The sequence below is a fragment of the Protomyctophum bolini genome (assembly GCF_963924005.1).
Source record: "Protomyctophum bolini genome assembly, chromosome: 21".
NCBI classification, from domain to species: domain Eukaryota; kingdom Metazoa; phylum Chordata; class Actinopteri; order Myctophiformes; family Myctophidae; genus Protomyctophum; species Protomyctophum bolini.
In genome coordinates, this window is record NC_137882.1 from 15,871,099 (window position 1) to 15,891,541 (window position 20,443).

Here is a 20,443-nt window from a genome sequence, read left to right on the forward strand (position 1 = left end):
GATGATAAGAGCGCCCCTCAGTTCACACGGGTGTGATGTTTTTTTTGTAACGAAGAGCAGCTTTATTGCTGAATAAAGAAGGCACTGGAGCAACTCTGATGATTTGAGCCCTTTTCTTTAATATGGAACAGGATGCGAGGCATGAAATGTTTAAATGTCACATTACAACTTCGTCTGGTCATAAACAACAGATACAGCCTATGAGGTGAGAGGCCCTTATCTAGCATTCTATTCCCACATTGTTTGTCTTCTGCCCTGTCTTTTTATATATACACCGGTAATATCTGTTGTATGCGCAGTGTATTTTATTCATCCCTTCTGCTAAACATTCATTTTTGTTTTTGTACTGGCCATTAATAGTGATCTCATCTTAGTGAATCTTCTAGGGACGCTCCGATCAGGTTTCTTGGGGCCGATACCGATCACTGATTGTTTTTCTCATGATCGGCCGATACCGATTACCGATAGGTCCGATACCGAGACTGACCTTGTGAAATGTTGCAAATTTGAATATTTCCTAAATTGTTGTATAACAAAACCAACGTCAAAACTGTTCCTGTGTGTGGGGAGGAAGGGAAGAATGTTTAGGCCTGTCACAAAGATGCAAAATTATGTTATACTATATATCTGTCATTTGACTCATTTATACCACTTAAATGGTGTAAAAGATCAGTTTCTCCAGATAGGGTAAATGCAGAAGAAGATATAATAATCATCTGACATCGAAAAGCCCCCATTGTCCCTCCTGCAATTCATGTTGCATCCTTCCTGAATTCTGATCACCCTGACTTGTTTATCCGATATAATAAGGTGTTATATGGCCTGGTGGGAAAGGGACATTTGTGTACACTAGTACTAGTAGACCGTATATCTGATACCACATAAAAGCACTATTCTATAAGATCAACAATAATAATAGGACACTGGCTCTGGGATTTTATGTAAGCCACACCCTAGTAACAAATACAAGAACTCCGTGACACAAATCCGGTGACCTCAGAACGGTCGTCACCAGGTATTCCTAAAAAGGTAACCTTACTAATGTCTAAAAATAAATGTCTAAAACTAAGCTTATTCCTAAACGTTTCATAGATTTCATAGACTGCTACAGACTTCTTTGCCACTGCCAGCACTATAACTCTGAGGACCACCTGGGGGTCACGGACCCTCTGTTGAAGACCCCTGCTCTATACAAACAACAATGTCAAAAACTATACTAGAAATGTCCAGATCAGAGTGATCTTTATTTGTATTTCAACTTCAAGGAATTGCAATGTGACACGTTCTTCAGTTGAAAATCAGTTTGTGTTGTCATACAATGTAGTAAGAATTTAGGTCTTTACCCAAAGTAGCTCTAAGCTGAACACAACTGAACACCAGCGTATTTCTTTTCAAGTTGTGATAAATGTCATTGCTCATACTTGTTGCCTGAATTCATGCACATAACTGTAGCTTTTGTTATTGATTCCTCAGGCCCACCAGACCTCGGCACAGATGGGACATCATCCCAGCAGAGACGTAATCAGCAGAGGCCCAGGAGAGGTTGGCCCAGACAGGACCACGACAGAAACATGACCGGGTATGGTCATGACGCGCCCCACCAATACAAACATTTTCCGCATGGGTTCCAACCACCTTCGGCCGATGACAATTCAACTCATGCAATGCATTACCCGCCTCCCTACCACAGAGAGGATGGGGGAAGGGGTAGAGGAAGGGCGGGAGGGGGGCGAGGAGGAGGAGGGGGAAGAGGGGGTCGTTGGTCAAATGGAGGAGACAGAAGTTTAAATGGTGGCGGTTCCGCTCCAGGGTATCAGCCTCCCAGGTGGCAAAGACCCGAAGCTGACCGAGGTCCGTACTGCGGCGACGGCAGAGCATCTGGTGGTCACAACCGGTCAGGTACCCCTCCCATGGAGGGACCGGATAGGAAAGGGCCCAGCTGGCGAAGAGAGGCCGGGAGTAGGGATGGGGATGTGTGGCATGCCGGTGAAGACCAGGACACCCGGCCAAAGAAACCCAGGAAGTTTGACCAGGAGCCATCAAGGGGGAGAAGGGTGCAAGATGTCCGGTTCATGAAAGGGGGCGACTCGAGAGACAACAAGCTGGAGAATCAGGAGAACGGGTCCGTGGGAGAAGGTTGGCGGTATGGCGAGAGCAGAGGAGAACAACACTACCCTTCGGAAATGAGAGAAAGAAGTCAGAGGGGTAGGAAGGGCGACTGGAACCTGTGTCAAATCGATCCTCAACAGAAACGCGTAGAGCCAAAACATCGCCAGGGACCAATCAAGCCACTCAAGCCGTTGCCTCTGGAAGAAACTGACTCGGAGAGGGGAGGAGCCGTAGAGCCAAAATCTCGCCACGGACCAATCAAGCCATTGCCTCGAGAAGAACCTGGCTCGGAGAGGTGGGGCAGTGGCCAGGATGGCCCGGCCCGTGGCAAGGAGAGGGGCCAGGGGGCGAGACGTGCACCACCCACACAGAACAAAGAGCAGTGGAGAACCCACCACCCAGACAACAGGCCTGGCCAGAGGAAGAGTCAAAACGTGCCCAAGAGCAAGGAGACACAAACTGGTAAGACTGCAGCTGATCTACTGTATATTTCAGCTCAGGAAGCAACCTTTTTGTTTGCATGCCTTTGCATCGCTTGGTTCCTTCACAGCCACTTCCACTGGTTTCCCAGCCAAGCTAGATATTTCAAACAGAAAACGACATTCAAACAGTGGATTGGCCAGAGTGTCTTGGAAATACAACAAACCTGTCAGTTGCAACCAAGAGTTTCCAGTATTTTTCTGGTTTTCTGGCCCTATCTGTATTTTCCTTTCCGTAATGTATCTCCCTCTCAGTGCAACTAGTATTATGAAACCAGTATTATATAACCATTATAAACTATTATTTCATGCAGTTACAACATCCTGGAATCCTGGTATCCATAATGGTACCAGCTCAGGTCCTAATCCTGTTTTAAGGACTGTTTCTACACACACACACACTCACACACACACACACACACACACACACACACTTTCTATTTCACTCTGTTGAGGAACGCTTGGGAGTACAAGAACTTCACTGCCAACAACTCATTTCATAATCAAAACTCTAACCCCCACCGCCGTCCCACCGCATTTAAATTTCAACTGATGTAAAGTGTTTGTGTGCCTTCTTGACAATTTGTGTTCTAAAAGTGGATACTACATCACTTTACTGCATCAGCGTTGTCTTCCTGAACCTCCCCTACCCTCTCCCTGCTTCCAGGATGTCTGATCGAACAGCTGTCCGAGGAGAAGTATGAATGCATGGTGTGCTGTGACGTCATCCGTCTCATGGCCCCTGTTTGGAGTTGCCAGAGCTGCTACCATGTCTTCCATCTCAACTGCATCAAGAAATGGGCCAGGTCCCCGGCCTCACAGGCGGAAGGTATGAATAATACCTAATCACATGTACACTACACTGCCTGTTAGGCTGCTTTGATTATCTATTGCACTGGTTCTCAAACGTTTTCATGTCAGGGACCCCCAAATTGATATGTATTTGGCTGCACACCTCCATCTAAAAGTTTTGTGTGCCAGAGACCCCCAAAAAAGATTTGCGAATTCTCTAAAAATAGCAGATCTACAAGCCGGCAGCGCGGCATGAAGTGACGTGCTGTGGGCTTCTATAGATATAGAACATATAAAATATTGATAAATTGTTTAAAATGACTGTGATGCTGTATTAACGCATTTTACTGAGGGCCCCCTGGAACCCCCCCAAGGAAAACGGGGGTCCCCGGACTCCAGTTTTAGAACCAATTATCTTTTGAGTAATTAATTGTAGGATTTATGTATTACATCGATTTATTGATAGTGCTGAACTCATTCATTTTGTTTAAAACACTAGTTTTTGAAAAGAGTCAACATATACATCATTTAATAATCGTTAGGCATGACTACTAATCAGTAACTTATCGTCTCTGTCGGGCGGAAACCTCATATGTTGCTTTTCAGGATTCAAATTCCAAAATAGCAAAAGTAGCAGCAGATCGATGCACTAAACTCGTGGATTTACTAACTTCCGATGCTTTTGTGTGATTCTGTAGAACAGGGGTTTTCAAATGATTATGAACGACCCTGACTTAGAATCGAACCACTCTTATGTTGGTTGGGCTAAGATTAGTGCTTTTGTAACACTTGCTATGCATCCCATGTGTACGCATCCCACTGTTTCTCAACCGATGGTCCATTGATTACTACCGGTGCATTTCCCCCTCTTGAGATAACTCCCTTTTTCTGTTGAATTTCTTGACCTCCAACTTGTCAGTAAATGACTACATGGACAGTCATCATATGTCACCAGGTCATTCAGTTCACTGTTTCTCAACTAGTGGAAAGACATCCTATAAACAAATCCTACATTACTAAATGAATGGTCAGGGACCACATGCAATACTTCCATGGACCACCAGTGGTTCACGGACCACTTGTTGAAATCCCCTGCTGTGTAGAATGATCAAGTAGACTGTTAATTTACGGATAGAAAAAAACTTAGAATATGGAGACATACGGTATGGGTTGATGCTTTCAATGTTGTCTCATATACTGCTTGGTGCAGCCAGTCATCTCTGTGGGCTGGCATTTACAGCACAAATGTCCCTCATAGAATAATGTGCAGTAATACATATACATAATGCTGCTTTACAGACAATACAGGGCACATTTTCTGAACAAAAGATGGCAGCGGCGAGTGACCTCCATAAACACAAAGCAATGCAGCTAATGCTGCATTCAAAGTCCCATGGTGCTGCATCAGCAGTGTGTTGAATTGCTCTGCAGTTTGGATATTACCTGCATGTAGGCTTCTTCTTATTAGAACGTCTGCTGCTCATTGTGTATCGTTCCTGTCGAGCAATTTCTATTTCAGCTTTTTAGGTTTTTAATGATCCTAATACTGTAATAGTAATGCCCTGCAGCCCTACTTTGTTGTGCTGTACAATAGCATCGCACAAATAGTGAATTATTTTTAAAAGCTTGTAGATACACTCATTTAGATTTTTTTTAAATATATCAATTAAAAAGAAGTAAATATTCTTTATTTTCTTCCATTTTCTGAAAAGTAACTGTTTTGGACATACAGTACAAAGTTTCAACCTGCGAGAGCAACAATTCTGTTAATGTTACAATTAAAATATAATTGCTGAATTTGTATTGAATTAAAATGTCCCTTCAGCAGATTCAACTGATGGTTGGCGTTGTCCAGCTTGCCAGAATGTGTCAATGAAACCACCAACCACCTATACCTGCTTCTGTGGTGAGTGGAGCTATGATGACGTCCCAACAGACTTGCATTTTTGAGCGGTGCCTAACCGCTCCAATGCACAGCAATGTGGGTCCCTAATATGTATGCCTCCATGTATGTCCACTTGAGAACGGCAATAGCGTTTGGTGACCTCTCTCACACACACACACACACACACACACACACACACACACAGAGTGCTCCGCTCAGTTCAGATGGGTCTGAATAAGATTTTCCATTCCATTCCATTTTTTATATATTTTTAATTTAGACCAGAGTCACCGGACCGGACACTGCATATTTATGAACAATACATTACATATCGATGTAATGTAAATCCACCAGACTTAGCAATACATTACATATCAATGTAATGTAAATACACCGGACTTGGCAATGAGGCAAACTTTCATCTGCAGTCCCCACAAAAAAAACCCACCAAAACACCTGCTGCATATTTATGAACAATACATTACATATCGATGTAATGTAAATGCACTGGACTTAGCAATGAGGCAAACTTTCATCTGCAGTCCCCACAAAAAAACCCCACCAAAACACCTGCTGTATAGTGCCATTGATGAACTCCATATTCAGTGTTTCTGAAGAATGCTCTCATCATGCCGTGTGGCGCCAAGATGAGAGAGTGGTCTGTTGTGATCCATATTGTATTAACATTTGACTGACAGGTAAACAAACCAATCCTGAGTGGCAACGCAGTGAGATCCCTCACAGTTGTGGTGACATGTGTGGGAAGAAGAGGAGTGGAGTGGACTGCAACCACCCTTGTAACATGTGAGCCTAATACTGTCAATAAAAGCCCCAAAACAAGTATCATCATAGGTGAGAATCTGGCTTTCAGGCTATAATAACGGATCTATTATGTCTACCTTCAGCTTGTGTCATCCTGGACCTTGTCCACAGTGCCCCGCCGTTGTAACGAAGTCCTGCGTCTGCGGTAGAACCAGGTTAGTATATATTCTTTCACCATCATGCATGAATATAATTTAATGTACATTTCAGTGGTTTATATTTGTTATTTGCTAGGACTTGGCTACACTAAAATCTCCCTATACTATTTGTGTCGAGTCCTCAAACCTCTCATGGAATGGAATAAAAAGCTAAATAAAGTCGCTTGACTGAAACTTTCCTAATATGTGATGTGATTTGTGAAACCGCATGAAATGTGTGTCGTCCCCCCCCCCCCCAAACACACCTAAAATAACTAATAAATGAAAATAGCAGATGTACAAACTACGACTTGTTGTGAGCTTTTAGTAGTACTGCTAATTTCAGGTGCACAACATGCTTCCAAATGAACTGTAATGCATGCTTCTCTGCTGTATAGTCAGCCAATGCGCTGTGGCCAGGCTGCCGTCGTCCAGTGTGGCCGTGTATGTGGAGCCCTTCTCAACTGTGATGAACACACCTGCGAACAAGTGTGCCACGGTGGAACGTGTCAGCCCTGCCAGCTCCAAGTTCAGCAAGGTGAGTCTCATACAAACCTTCCAGCTGTCTTCTTGGTCTTAGATACTCTCTCTAAAAAGGAATTAGAGAGGAACTAAACTTATTGTAATACGTATGGTTGATTGAATGACACTATTTTGTTTTTTTGTTGTTTTATAGTTTGCTTTTGTGGTGTTACCTCTCGCGAGGCCCTATGTGGCACAGACAAAAATGGATTTGATGGTTCTGGGCATTTCTCATGTCAAAAACCATGTGGGAGGTAAGTATGGCCTTCCACGAATAGCTAATTTGGCAGTAGTCCGTTGATGCATTGCATTAGTTTGCAGTTCTCCATGAACTGAAATTCATATTCATACGTCCCTAACATAAACTTGTGTTTTTATCGATATTCCTCAGGATGTTGGACTGTGACGCCCACCGATGTGAGCAGGTGTGCCACCCTGGGCCGTGCCAGCCTTGCCCTCTGTCCCCCAGGCTGGTGAAAAGCTGTCCTTGCGGGCAGACACCCCTGGCTAAGCTCTTGGAACTGGGCTACTCTGAGGCTGAGCGGGAGACCTGTTCCGATCCTATCCCCTCCTGTGGAAAGACTTGCAGCAAGCCGCTGGCCTGTGGCTCCAATGGTACGATAGGAGCCACATTTTATGGGTTTGATTCCGGGGCCCGGCATTGTGTCAACAACGTTGGTATTTTTATCTGCATGTTGTTTCAACACGTATTATCTCGTAAGTGGTGTTTTTATATGATCTTGCCTTGTTCATATTGTCCGTCATGTTGGCATTCTGTTATTTTCAGACACTATTCATATATGTGAGAAGCTGTGCCATGAGGGACAGTGTGGGCCATGCTGTCTTACCTCTACTATCACATGCAGATGTGGTGCAAAGAGTAAGGTGGGGATTGTCATGTCATGGTACTGTACAAGTGTATCGAGGGTTCCCAAATGTTTCAGGCCGTGAGTCCCCAAAATAATCATATTTGAACAAACAAATAAAATAAATAAATATTGTATAAATATACTATTTTCAGCTATTTTCACAATGTTTGCCTCTTTCTTACAAATATTTGACAATTTGGTATAAAAAGTAATTCAATTGTACCTTAAGAAGTGTGCCTGTACAGACACCTGTATACACTTACACAGTACTGTATGTTGGTTTGTTTACTGTTTAATGAGAAAACAATGTTGCACATTAAGCTACCATAATTATTTAGGGACGACCCCCCCCCCGGGTTTGCTGAACTGCTGTACATCTTATGCACATAAAATACAGTAGCTTTATACGAGTACCATGGTACACGCCTGCTCACCTCCACCGCTCCAGAGAACACATCACACCAGTCCTCTGTGACTTCCACTGGCTCCGCAATAAACATAGAATTGATTTCAAAGTACTCCTCACCACCTACAAGTCACTACACAACCTGGTTCTCCTTTTCTTATGTTACCCCACACATGTAAAGCGTCTTTGGGTACCATGAAAAGCATTATATAAGTCCCAGATATTATTATCGTATGTTCTTTACAGTTGTCTTGCAAAACAATAATTTACTTACATCTTCCCACTTTTTCAGGAGGTCCCGTGTGAAACGATTGAAAATGAAGGTGAGATTTAAGTCCATTCAAGACTAATATCCTTCGGGACAATAAAGATTATTATTATTCTGTTTAGATAGTACAGTACACCTGTCGTCCTCTGTATAATGTCTCTTGTGACTCATTCATAGGTCAACTTGTCTTCACTTGTGAGAGACGATGCAATAAGAAGCGCACCTGTGGCCGACATAAGTGTGGGGAGCTGTGTTGTGTTGTGAGTACTGACCGAAGATGTGTCTTTATTTGTACAGAATTTATATTATATTTTTATATTATATATTTTTAGAAGTATGGCATGAAAATTGAGTGGTCCTCAAAAGCCAGACCATTATTTTTTGCTTTGCTCATTGTGGTCTGTTAAGGCTACATTTGTTGTTTGAGACATAGTTGACATCGATCACATAACACCCCAAGGCTGCTGAAATGGAGGAGGCAACTAGGCAATAAGCTCTCGCTAATCTTGACGCTTCTGACTATATTCTTTTGTAAAGTCCAAATCTACATCATCCTCTACTTTACATGAAGCCATCCAGGCTTCACGTTTATGAAACAAGAGCCAGCATGTCTTCTATGGAAGCATGTTGTGCAGTGAAAATAGCTCTGTCTCTCGATGCACATTAGGACTTGGCCATAAAATATCTTTTTAATTTATTTTTTCTTCACAGAATCAAATGTTTTGTATGATTCACCTGGACCCTGGATGGCTTGATTCTAGGCTTAAATTAATTGATACAAATAGTTTGGAAATCTCTATATAAAAATTATTGGAGTGAATTTGAGTGGAACCGCAACTGCTATTCCGGTGGGGAGACCTTTCTCGTTACTATTCTGTAGTGGAACATCTTCAAATGCAGCATATTCCAAGCTAGATCAGTTTGTCAATTGCAGCATATTCCAAATTAGATCAGTTTGTCAATAGCGGGGAGTGTTTGACGGGAGGAGTAGGATGAAGGCTAGCTCTGGTCCATAGCTCTAATGCGTTGCATTTAGACCTATGTTACTCTCGACTTCCGCCGCTCGCATGAATGCAGACCAGCCTCTCGTCTTTAGCGTAAATAAAAAGAATGCTTTTGCTACTCACCAAAACAAAGGCGGGTTGTGTCATTAGAAAGCCTCTGAGCCCCCCACCACACGTATAAACGGTACTTTGAAAGGAAGTGAATTTTTTGATATGAGCATTTCCCCCCTTTTCCATCAACTGATAAAATGGGATTCTTGGGAGATAAGAAATAAGTTCATGAAATTAGCAGTAGGTGGCACTATTTTGCCAGTCAAGTGAGATGCATATTATTTGTCATTAAATGACAAATGATATGCATCTCACTTGACTGGCTTTGTGACGTTCTTTTAGGCTATACAAAAAAAAGGATTACGTCCTAGCTGTCCAGAGGCTTTCAATCAGGCTGTCTGTTAAATAAATAGGCGTGTGTTCACTGTGTTGATGGGCTGATTTTAGTTTCCAAGCACGGATGGGCCTATAAAATGTACACAGGGACGAGGGACCCCTACGCCTCACAGCTAGAAGGTCCTGGGTTCGATTCCAGCTGGGGCCGCTGGGGGCGTGTTCTTCCACATGCTACGTCCGGCCAGGGAAATTCCCCCTGTCAGGTGAAAAGAAGCAGCTTGGAGGCATGAGGTCAGTCCGCTGCCCCCCCAGGTTGACAGAGGAAATGCAGCGCCCAGGATTACATTATATAATTGGCACTGGGTGATAAAACTGGGTTGCAAAATCGTTCACACCCACCATCCGTTCACTTCATTGACTCCCCATTACATGTTTTTCTCTTTTTTTCCCCTTCTAACTGTTCAAAAGCGATATATAATGCGATCCCCCTGCAAGTGCAAAAGTATGTTGAAGAAGAAAAGAAAGGGCTTGATGGAAACGCACCTAGCAGGTTGGCAGAGTCCGTAGGATTGACACCCAACACAGAAATGTGTGGTGAGGAATTAATTGGTATGACAACTAAATTGGGAAGAAAAAGGGGTAAAAAATGAAATGGAAAAATGTTTTCTTGACTAATATCCTATTGCGAAAACTGAGCGTGTGAGATTTTGGATGGCTACGCAGGGTTACAAAAGTGTTCTTTTCCAAAATAATATGGCCCAATGTGATTCTTGGCATAATTTTTAAATGGTGCTAGTAAAAATATATATATTGTACTGTATTGTACTTTTGTACATTGATATCATACCAACTCCATATGGATTTAATTTCTGCTAAGTAAGCTGTCCTGACACAATTTGGTATGGGTCTCTGTCAGGTGGGTCTCTGTCGGATGGAATCATTGTATGTCCAAAAACTGTTACTTGTCGGTATTCAAATTCAAAAACAGCAAAACGCTTCACGCCATGTTTGCTACTTTTTGATAATTATGTGTGACGCTGTACTGCATGATCAAGTAGAGCGTTACATTTACGGGAAAAAACACACAAAAAGAGGTTTCTGTCTGACAACATTCCGTGTGTGTGTGTGTGTGTGTGTGTGTGTGTGTGTTCTCAGAATGTGGAACACAGGTGCTCTCAGATCTGTGGCTACAAGCTCAACTGTGGGCTCCACCGCTGCCAAGAACTCTGTCACCGTGGAAACTGTCATCCCTGCTGGCAATCCAGTGAGTCCTTTGCATGCACTAAACTGAAGCACTTCCACTGGGTTGGGACCCATTTGTGTGTCACGGACACATTTTTATGGGTCCCTTAACATTTTTGTTTCTTGCATCTTGTTTTTAAAATATAACACAAAAAATACAACTAAATCTAAGAAATTCAATAAATTAACCCATTTAGGCCTGACGTCGAAATTAAATCCTCCAGTTTTCTGAAATAAATACTTTCACGATTTTTCAAAAATAGCAGACCTACAAGCTTGTAGCCGGTGGCGCGCTATGAGCTTGTAGATCTGCTATTTTTCAATAGCTAAATTATAACATAATGTTTAAAACACCAAAAGGGGTTCCCGCCCAAAATGGGTTAAGAAAACAAATGTTTAAGTAGTAGTGAAAATAGCTGAGCTACAAGCTCACAACTCTCTGTAATTTTGGTCTTGAGGAATTTTTTCTTTTCTCACGTGCTAAAAAGTTTGGGAACCACTAACTAAAGGGCTAAACACATGCTGCTTCTGACGTCCGAACATTGTGTTTGGAAAGGGAGGCGACATATCTACAAATTAACGTGTGAATGGTACATTATCGTGGTGAAAAAGCTACGTATCCTGGTCATTAACCACCCCCCTTATTATTTGACTTGTCCGAGCAAATCGGTTTCTGTTGTTTGACAGCACATTTCCATACATGGAGATTCTAGCTACCGAAACCTGAACATGCTGATTTTCTGCTTGTTGCCCATATTTTCCTCCCTCTTGTCTATGTAGGCTTTGATGAGCTGACATGCCACTGTGGGCAGACTGTGTTGTACCCTCCCATCGCCTGTGGCACCAAACCCCCCGAGTGTAAGAATCTGTGCACCAGGAGGCATGAGTGTGACCATCCAGGTAAAAAGAAAATTATGTTGGTGCAACATATTCCAACCTCCTGCTTAGGGCTGTCATGATTCCAAATTTAAGTAGACGATTCATTTTCACGCAAATTATTGTTATTTACCCGGACGGTTAGCTGAACCGTCTGGGGCCCCGACGGCCTTTGCCGCGTGTCACTCCCCATCTCTCTCCCCCTTTCCTGTCTGACTACTGTTCCCTAATCAATAAAGGCAAAAAATGCCAAAAAATATCTTTATTTTTATTTTTTATTAACTATGCAATTAGTTGTGTTTTTGGCTTTTAGGCCTCATAAATGTCATAATCACAAATAGCAAAAGGCAGATATGACAAATGACTTGAATATACGAAGAAATTGCTGACAAACGTAATAATTTTATCCGTTACTTTGACGAGTATGTTTTGGGGCGAGTCAGCATGGAAACGATTGATGATTTTGCAAGAATAATTGCGATTATCTCAAATAATTGCGATTAGATTATTATGTAATAATTGTGACGTGTACTCCTGCTATTTCCCATGATGATGGTCTTAATCCTAATGTGTTTCTTAGTGTTTCACAACTGCCACAGTGAAGAGAAGTGTCCTCCGTGCACGTACCTCACTAAGATATGGTGTATGGGCAAGCATGAGGTAAGCTCATACGTATCAATAACCCAGTGATTTTCCACCTTTTTCATTTCAAGGACCCCCACTTTGATATGCATTAGGCCTGTGATTCTCAACCTGTGGGTTACTAGTCATGAGGTCCCCACATTACTTTGGGGGATACCCCAATGACAGTATAGAGTTATTTAAGGCCTTTTAAGACCTTTTTATTGCCTGAAATGAAAAAAGTCCGTTAATATATCAAAAGTAATCAACTAAGGACTGGTTAAGCATTGACCAAATTGTCAAATAAAATATAGAGGCAACATTTTTGAAAATGGCTATTCTAGATATGTAGAATAGTACATAAATTTTTTCGGGATCCCGTGGAATTCCCGCACGATGAGATTAAACATTTTATTAATCCCAGGATTGGGACGGGATGGGAATGAAACGAGAGCTGGCAGGAGCGGGCATGACATCAATTAGCCTCGTTATATTACCATAGATTAACTGTTCCTGGTATCATATCTTGAATTAAATCTGCATGAAACACAGTAATCTAAAAAAGATTAGCTAAGGGGTCCTTGGCCTGAAAAATGTTGAAGACCCCTAGTGTAACCAACTCCTAATTTTCCATGGCAAATTCCCATATGTGTAATTAGGTGTTAACACGTCTCCACTTTACCCACAGCAAAGGAGCAACATCCCTTGCCACTTGCAGGACATCTCCTGTGGTCTTCCTTGTGAGAAGGTGCTGCCGTGTGAGATGCACCGCTGCAGGCGGATCTGCCACCGGGGAGAGTGTCTGTTGGAGGCCGCCTGCCACCAGCCCTGCCTTCTGCCTCGTCCAGAGTGTGGCCACCACTGCTCTGCTCCGTGCCATAAAGGCAGCGTCTGCCCGAGCAAAACGTGCACCGCCAAGGTACAGCTTACAGACGGACACATACAGGGCTGTCACGATTACACATTTATGTTGTCGATTAGTTGTCACACAAATAATTGCGATTAATTTAACGATGGTTTTTACATTGGAACATTAAATTGCACAGGGCAGATACGACAAATGACCCATTTAGACCTGGTGTAACCTACAATGGAAACAATTGACGAAAATGTATTGCGGTTATCTCAAATAATTGAGATTAGGTGATTATGTAATAATTGTGACGGGCCTAGACACATACACACCAGCTCTGATGCTGATGATGGGAGAGTGCACGTTGTATTATGGATACTGTGAATTGTTGATTTCAAAATAGGCCTGCCACAGTCTTCAGTCGCAGCAACTGCTTTCGGTTGTTTGGATTTCACCCATTTCCAAGAAGCCAGTGTGTGTCTTCTATGAAAGCATGCTGCACAGCACAAACAGCCTGTCTACAAGCTCTCAATGCGTCTTTCTTGTAGATCGACTATTTTCAGTTATTTTAAGATTGGAGCATTAGGTAAGGAAGCATCTTACATAAAACCTTAATGGTCTCGGATGTTTAATATAAAAGCAAAGGTTAAAGCCTCAATCTGTGATTTCAGTGATGCGATTTAATTTACCGTAGCTGTAATCCATCCCATGGTAGCCACTGACTGTTCTAATAGTGGTGAGAGTCACATCAAGCCAACTGGAAATGAAATCCTGTCTGTACATTTCCACTGCATCCAGTTATGTAAGACCCAGTGGTGGTGAAGGTTTGGTTCTCAAAATGGTTTAAGTGGGAAGAAGCTGTTGTAGGTGTTTGCTGCACAGAGGAGGCAACCTGCTAGAGCTTGGGTGGGATGTCTGTTGTGCAAGTTTGTAGACACTGACTGAATTTAAAATGTAGTGTCCAGACTTTCTGTCCCTCAGGCATCCATCCATCTCTTCAAAGAGACAGAGGCATCAAACATCTCCAGATCAAACATCCTTTGTTTTGTGTTTTTCACCTTCATAGCCCATTTAGATTATATAATTAGAATTATAAAATAATTTTGATGTAAAACATGGTATTTATAGCTATGCCTACTCACTTCTAATCAGTGGTGGAGAAATTACTCTACTGTTTTACTTAAGTAAAAGTATCAATACTGCTGCTATGTAGAAACACTTACAAGCCTGCTATTCTTTCTCCCTCCCTCCCTCTCTCACTCATTCCCCCTCTCTCTCTCTCTCTTGCATGCGTGCGCACGCATGCACACACACACACGGTCACGTACGCACGCACGCACCGGTCCGCCGCCTCCTCTTTACCGTAGCACTAGCTGGCTAGAGGCTCCGGTCTTTTCTGAATCTGAACGCTAGAAATAATATACTTTCTGACACATGGAGCCGATCGAGGCGTTCTGGAATGTGAGCGATGCAGCGCTCAACGTTGTCCCGTACCGTTGTGTCAAAGAGTAGTTAACTACACACTTTACACATTGCTTTGTTAGCATCAAGTGCTAGTGCACCTAGCAGACAGAAGCAGTGGAGTTGGATGTCAGAGAGTGCCCGTTTTTCTACAATCGATCGTTGTAGCCAGGCGCACCACAGTAATTATTTGTAATGGCACTGGTGCTCCCAATTATATTTTTAGGTCGCAAAGATTAAAGTTCAGGGCGCATTTGCGACCAAAATGGTCGCAGTTTCGAGCCCTGAGAGGGAACTCTCAGGGCTCCACTCTGGTGGAGCTGTTGCCCCCGCGACCAGACTACGGATACGCGGTCGAAGATGGATGGATCTCATTAACCTAGGAGGTTAATGAGATCGACCCAAACGTTTTGGTTCTTTATTTACCCAGGGTAGTAGCTGAGCACAAGTACTCATTTTCAGAACGCCCTGCACATAGAAATGCACAGACACATTGAAACCTGGGAGCTGACCAGTACAACTGTTGGTCACTGAGCAGCTCCACTGGCTCAAGGGCACTTCAGCGGTGTTTGTTGATGACCATTCACTTCTCCATCCAGATCTTTCTGCCGGTCCGATCGGGGAATCTAACCGGAAAACAAGGGCACACCTCTAACATTTAGGCCACCGCTGCCCCATACTGTATAAGACCTTCATGATGAAAAGTTAAAGTTTGGAGTTTAGTGTGTGTGTAGCAGGTTGTCAAAATGTCCATGTTTTCCCACTAAATCAACTCGTTAATCGTTAAAGAGTAACCGGCCCAAAACACACTCGCTCCCATTTTTTCCGTGGACCACTCTCCTACAAGTTCCTGTATAGTTTACTTTTTACTGAAGTTAACGTTAAGAATAAGGTTAGGTTTAGGCATAGTTTTACTGAGGTTACGGTTAGGAATACCTGGTGGTGACCGTTCGGTGGTTGCCGGATTTGACGGAAGCGAGCGTTCTTTTATTCGGTTAAAGTTGACCCAAAATGGCCGGGGTGGCTGGCGTAGCCGTCTGGGCACCTCGGCTGGAAATCGGGTTTGACTGCCAATCCTGACGATCTTTGACTGCGTGTCACCCATTTCCTGTCAACCTACTGTAAATCTATCAACAATAGGCAGGAAAAGCCCCAAAACGTATCTTTAAGCTTTAATATTATTCTATTCAATCTCATGCCCTCGAACAAAAGGAGCAAGTACAATGGCTCACAAGGTCTTTGTTATCAGGCTGGAGGTAAATTCTTCATGTCTTTTCACAGGTGGCTCTACAGTGTCATTGTGGCAGAAGAAAGGAGACTGTGGTGTGCACAGATGCTACCAGCTCATATCAGAAGTAAGTTATTAAATGCTCCTTTGGAGCATGTAGCTGATTCTCAACCTTACCCTGTATGTCTCCATCTGCAAAACTGTTTTTATCTTCTCTGTATCTCTGGGCAATCCCTAAAAAATGGCAGATGGAAAAACTAAGGGCTAGTTTAGCTTGGATGTATAAGCCCAAACCTCACCAGTTGCAACTCCTTGCAACAAAACCGTTTTAATGTCAACCACACCAATGCAACTCCGCCAAAGGTCAAATATGCTTCCATTTCATTTCTGTACTGTAGGTATGCAGCCATTGCCATGGCCAGCAAGCTGTCTGACATGCAGCTGGGCGAATCTGTGGACATTGGTCAGCTCATCACCAAGAAGGAGCTGAAGCTAACCAGGTGGAGTAATTTAATAAACGTATTAGTTGGACAAAAACATGCAGACACTGTGGTGTGGGGAAAAGTGTTTTGAAGTTGCTGACTTATATCTTCTAGATCAGTGGATCCCAAAATCGGGATCCCTTTTTTAATAACAAATTGACAAATTATGTAAAAAAGAGTCAAACGATATTCATCTGTGGAACCGAGTCAAATGAAATGCCTTACAATTCCAAGTGCTTTGTCAGGTTGGGGGGTCCCCAGTTAAAATATGATTATTTTGGGCAGTCGCAGCCTGAAAAGTTTGGGAACCCTTGTTCTAGATCAGTGTGAGAGAATGCAATAACCTGAGGTTTAAAGCTGTGTATAAATGACTTAGGAATTGACTGTGAAGTTTGGTTGAGACCGTGGATAGTATAGTAAACTAGCTGATGACTAAAATGACAGCTGTGGTAACCCTGAGAGCCCTCCTGTGCCTTTTAGGCTGGAGTGTGACCAGGAGTGTGCGACCCTGGAGAGGAACAGGCGCCTGGCCGAGGCCTTGGAGATTGACGTCTCTGTGGACCCCTTCAATATCCGCTCCACCTCCAAGTACAGTGACAGCCTCAAAGACGATGCAAGGTTTGGACTTTTAAATGGAGCAATAACTCACTCCAGGCCATGGTTTATTGAGTTATTTTGCGGAGGGCCGGCGACAATCCCCGGCCTTTAGATGTGATATAATGGCAATCTATTATACCATTGCTTTTATAAAAAAGGTTACCAAATGTGGCAATGTGTTTTGAGCTGTTTATCTGCTACAATCATGAATAGTAACAGTTTTGGACCTAATGAGGTTTCCACCCGACAGAGACGATTATGGTTATTATACCATACCGAACAACCAATCGGGTTGCATGATTTGACCAGCCCATTTCATAACATACTGTTTTACTTCTCTATACAACAATCCCATTCCCACTAAGGCTTTGCATGTTGTGCTTCTTCAGAAAAGACCTGAAATTTGTCAGTGAAGTAGAAGAGAAGATCAAGAATCTTGTTGAACTTGCTAATAAGGTAAGACGCTGATGAAGTCCCAAGGGATTATAATGTCGATTTTGATGAATTTAAAATGGTGGGCCCTATTGTACTCACAGTTAACAGTTTTTGTATTTGAGTTGTACTTGAAATGTACTGTAATTCTGCAAACTGTTAATAAATCAATCAATCAATATTCAACACAAGATGTAAGCTAATACCCAGGTAATGTCTCACTCTGAAAGTTTAAACGTAATTTTGATACAGAAACAAACAGCCTTGGATCAAGACGGTCATCAGGCTAATCTTTTTTTTTACCATCCTATCCTTGTTGATATATTACGCCATTTAGGTCAAAATCATGATATAACTTTATGTTGTGATAATAAGCACTTAGGTGTGCAACACAAGGAAGCTCTGAGAAGGAAGTGAAGTGGTCACGTGACTGGGCTGCGCCATGACACTTTCATGGACACTTTCATGGGAGCCAAACTCACACAGGAAGTGCAATGAATACATGGCAGTGAATGGAGCCGGCTGGACCAGCTCATAACAAACATTATTCATGAACAATTGAGACCTTTTGTAAAGTAATCACTTCTGGAAAATAACAGAAGACATATCACAGGTTGTTTTCTAATTACTTACTTTTCGATGTGCACAGAGTGCACAGTATATCGCATTTTATCTGAGGATCTAAACAGCAGCAGGTATCGTTTCTGGCTCCGAAGTATCGCGATATTTGGCTGCCAGACAGGAAACGGTGGGAAGTCTCGCGATACTTGGGGCGTTCAGAAATGTACTTTGTACTTTATGGTAACTCTATTTTTATAGAGATACCATACCTCTATAAAAATTACAGTGTACACATCGAATAACAACACAGCAGACAATAATGTGTTACATGTCTTCTGTTATTTTCCAGAAGTGATTACTTTACAAAAGGTCTCAATTGTTCATAAATAATGTTTGTTCATGAGCTGCTCACTGAGCTCTCATTGACTCCAATGCATTCTGCCAAACTTCTGGGTAGTTTGGCTCCCATGAAAGTGTCATGGCGCAGCCCAGTCATGTGACCACTTCACTTCCTTCTCAGAGCTTCCTTGGTGCAACGAGGCACCACCACCACAACAATCACATCACATGCGGTGTTCGATGAAATAAAGTCAAAGATAGCGTGTAACGGTGATACGAATGGGTAACGGGTCAATTTTTTGACGGGCGGGGCGGATCTGGTTTCGAGTTTTATATAAATCACGGGTAACTGGCGGGTTGTTGGAACTGATGATTGACGGGTGGGGTGGGTGAGGATTTCGATAATTATAAAGACATCTGGGGACGTCTTGTGCAAACATACTAGTGTTAATGAATGCAACCCCTACTGTATGTCTGAAGGGAAAACAGCCAAAGAGGTACCATTCCTTTCCACCCATGAACCGGGAGCATCGAAGGATTATCCATGAGTTGGCCGAGGTCTACGGCGTCGAGAGCCTGAGCTACGACAGTGAGCCCAAGCGCAACGTGGTCATCACAGCTCACAAGTACTGTAACATTTCTTCCCCTACATTTCTCTATGCATTTACAGTTTGGGTTTTATTTGTGGGTTTTATCAGGTGCATGTTGAGCTCATGGTCATGCTTCCCCCCCCCCTTCTTGACAGGGGGAAAGCTGTGTGTCCAAACTCGACTCTGACCTCCTTAATCGAGAGAGAGACAAATGCGAGGGCCCCTCCACCCATTGCCCACATCAAACAGCACAGCAGCAAGCAAGTCATTTTACTCTCATGGCTACTGTATTATGTCTAAACTACAATGAAGATGATGGACGCATCTGGTGTTCAGTCCGGTGCGCCATCTGCTTCAAATAACTTTACTTTATAGACATTGTGAACCAGTCGGTGACCTACCCGACACCCGTGTCTAAATCCTTCAATGGAAGACCACCACCAACCACTGCAGATGTGCTAGTTACACAGTATATTGTGTTATCACACTTTGTCTTTAAAATAATGATTAATTTGTTTTGCTTTGTGCTCTAGTCTACAATCTACATGTCTACCTAGATCTAGGAAATAAATTGTCAATTTTTATAAAACATAGGAAAACATTTAACTACACTTTTATTCCTTGTGTGTCAAATAACGAAAATAGACAATTTTCAAGCTCACGCAGAGCATGTGTTGTGAGCTTGTAGCCATACATGACAATCTGTGTCTCTATGTTGTCACTGCCTTTACATGTGCTGCTTTTATTGGTTTTCAGACATGGAATTGCTGGTTGGGGGTTTGGCTAATGTTGTTTTTGTCTCCTTTCCCAGGGGCGCTGACAGCGGGAGTTGCTGGTCAAAGATGGTGAAAGAAGAGCCTGTTATAGATTATTTTGATGTTCAGGATTGATTCAAGGATCTGTTTAGAATCAGACCCACACAATGTTCCTTAATCATTTCAGATTTCTGCCCACCAATATTCATAGCATAGTTCTTTTTTGGTTTGGTAATTAAATAAAAAGTGAACATCTTTTAGCAGATTTCTTGAATGAAACAACACGAATACAATGAGCTCTCTAGAGTAGATGAGTGTTTCAACCATATGTTATGGTTCCCATTTCCTCTTAAATGTATGAGAAATGGCTGGGAGCTTCAATTATACATGATTTGTTTTAAGTTGAGTGCCAAAAGGATGGTGTTGTTGAATGATGTTATAAAGTTGTACTACACTGGCTATTTTTGTATTGTTTCCCCGTCATTGTGGAGAATGATAATACACAGAGAAGGGATCTGGCGTGGCTCTGCAAGATGCCATCTAAGAGTGGGCGTATGGCGACTATCAAAACAAATGTATTTAGTCAGGGAAATGTTTACCTACCAGACGCTCTGCTTGTTGCACTGTTCCAGGATTAAAATTAAACATGGTTCATTTAGCGCCATCATGACATAAAGCAAAGTATAGCGTTGTATTTTTTGTCAGACGATGTTGGACTTCCCCCGT

General features: G+C 42.6%; 1 protein-coding gene across 1 annotated transcript; it reads left to right on the top strand.

Moving 5' to 3' along the window:
* Window positions 1–1,664: 1,664 nt before the first annotated feature.
* On the top strand, window positions 1,665–20,288 carry nfx1 (nuclear transcription factor, X-box binding 1; the record flags this gene model as incomplete). Its single annotated transcript, XM_080793758.1, has 22 exons — window positions 1,665–2,571; window positions 3,256–3,417; window positions 5,206–5,286; window positions 5,964–6,069; window positions 6,171–6,242; window positions 6,623–6,762; window positions 6,901–7,000; window positions 7,138–7,361; window positions 7,534–7,631; window positions 8,314–8,344; window positions 8,467–8,549; window positions 10,836–10,944; window positions 11,703–11,822; window positions 12,379–12,458; window positions 13,108–13,338; window positions 16,015–16,088; window positions 16,360–16,461; window positions 16,924–17,061; window positions 17,430–17,496; window positions 18,853–18,998; window positions 19,118–19,222; window positions 19,774–20,288. 22 exons carry the CDS (start codon window positions 1,665–1,667, stop codon window positions 19,850–19,852), a joined length of 3,255 nt encoding a protein of 1,084 aa, XP_080649884.1. The 3' UTR covers window positions 19,853–20,288.
* Window positions 20,289–20,443: the final 155 nt, after the last annotated feature.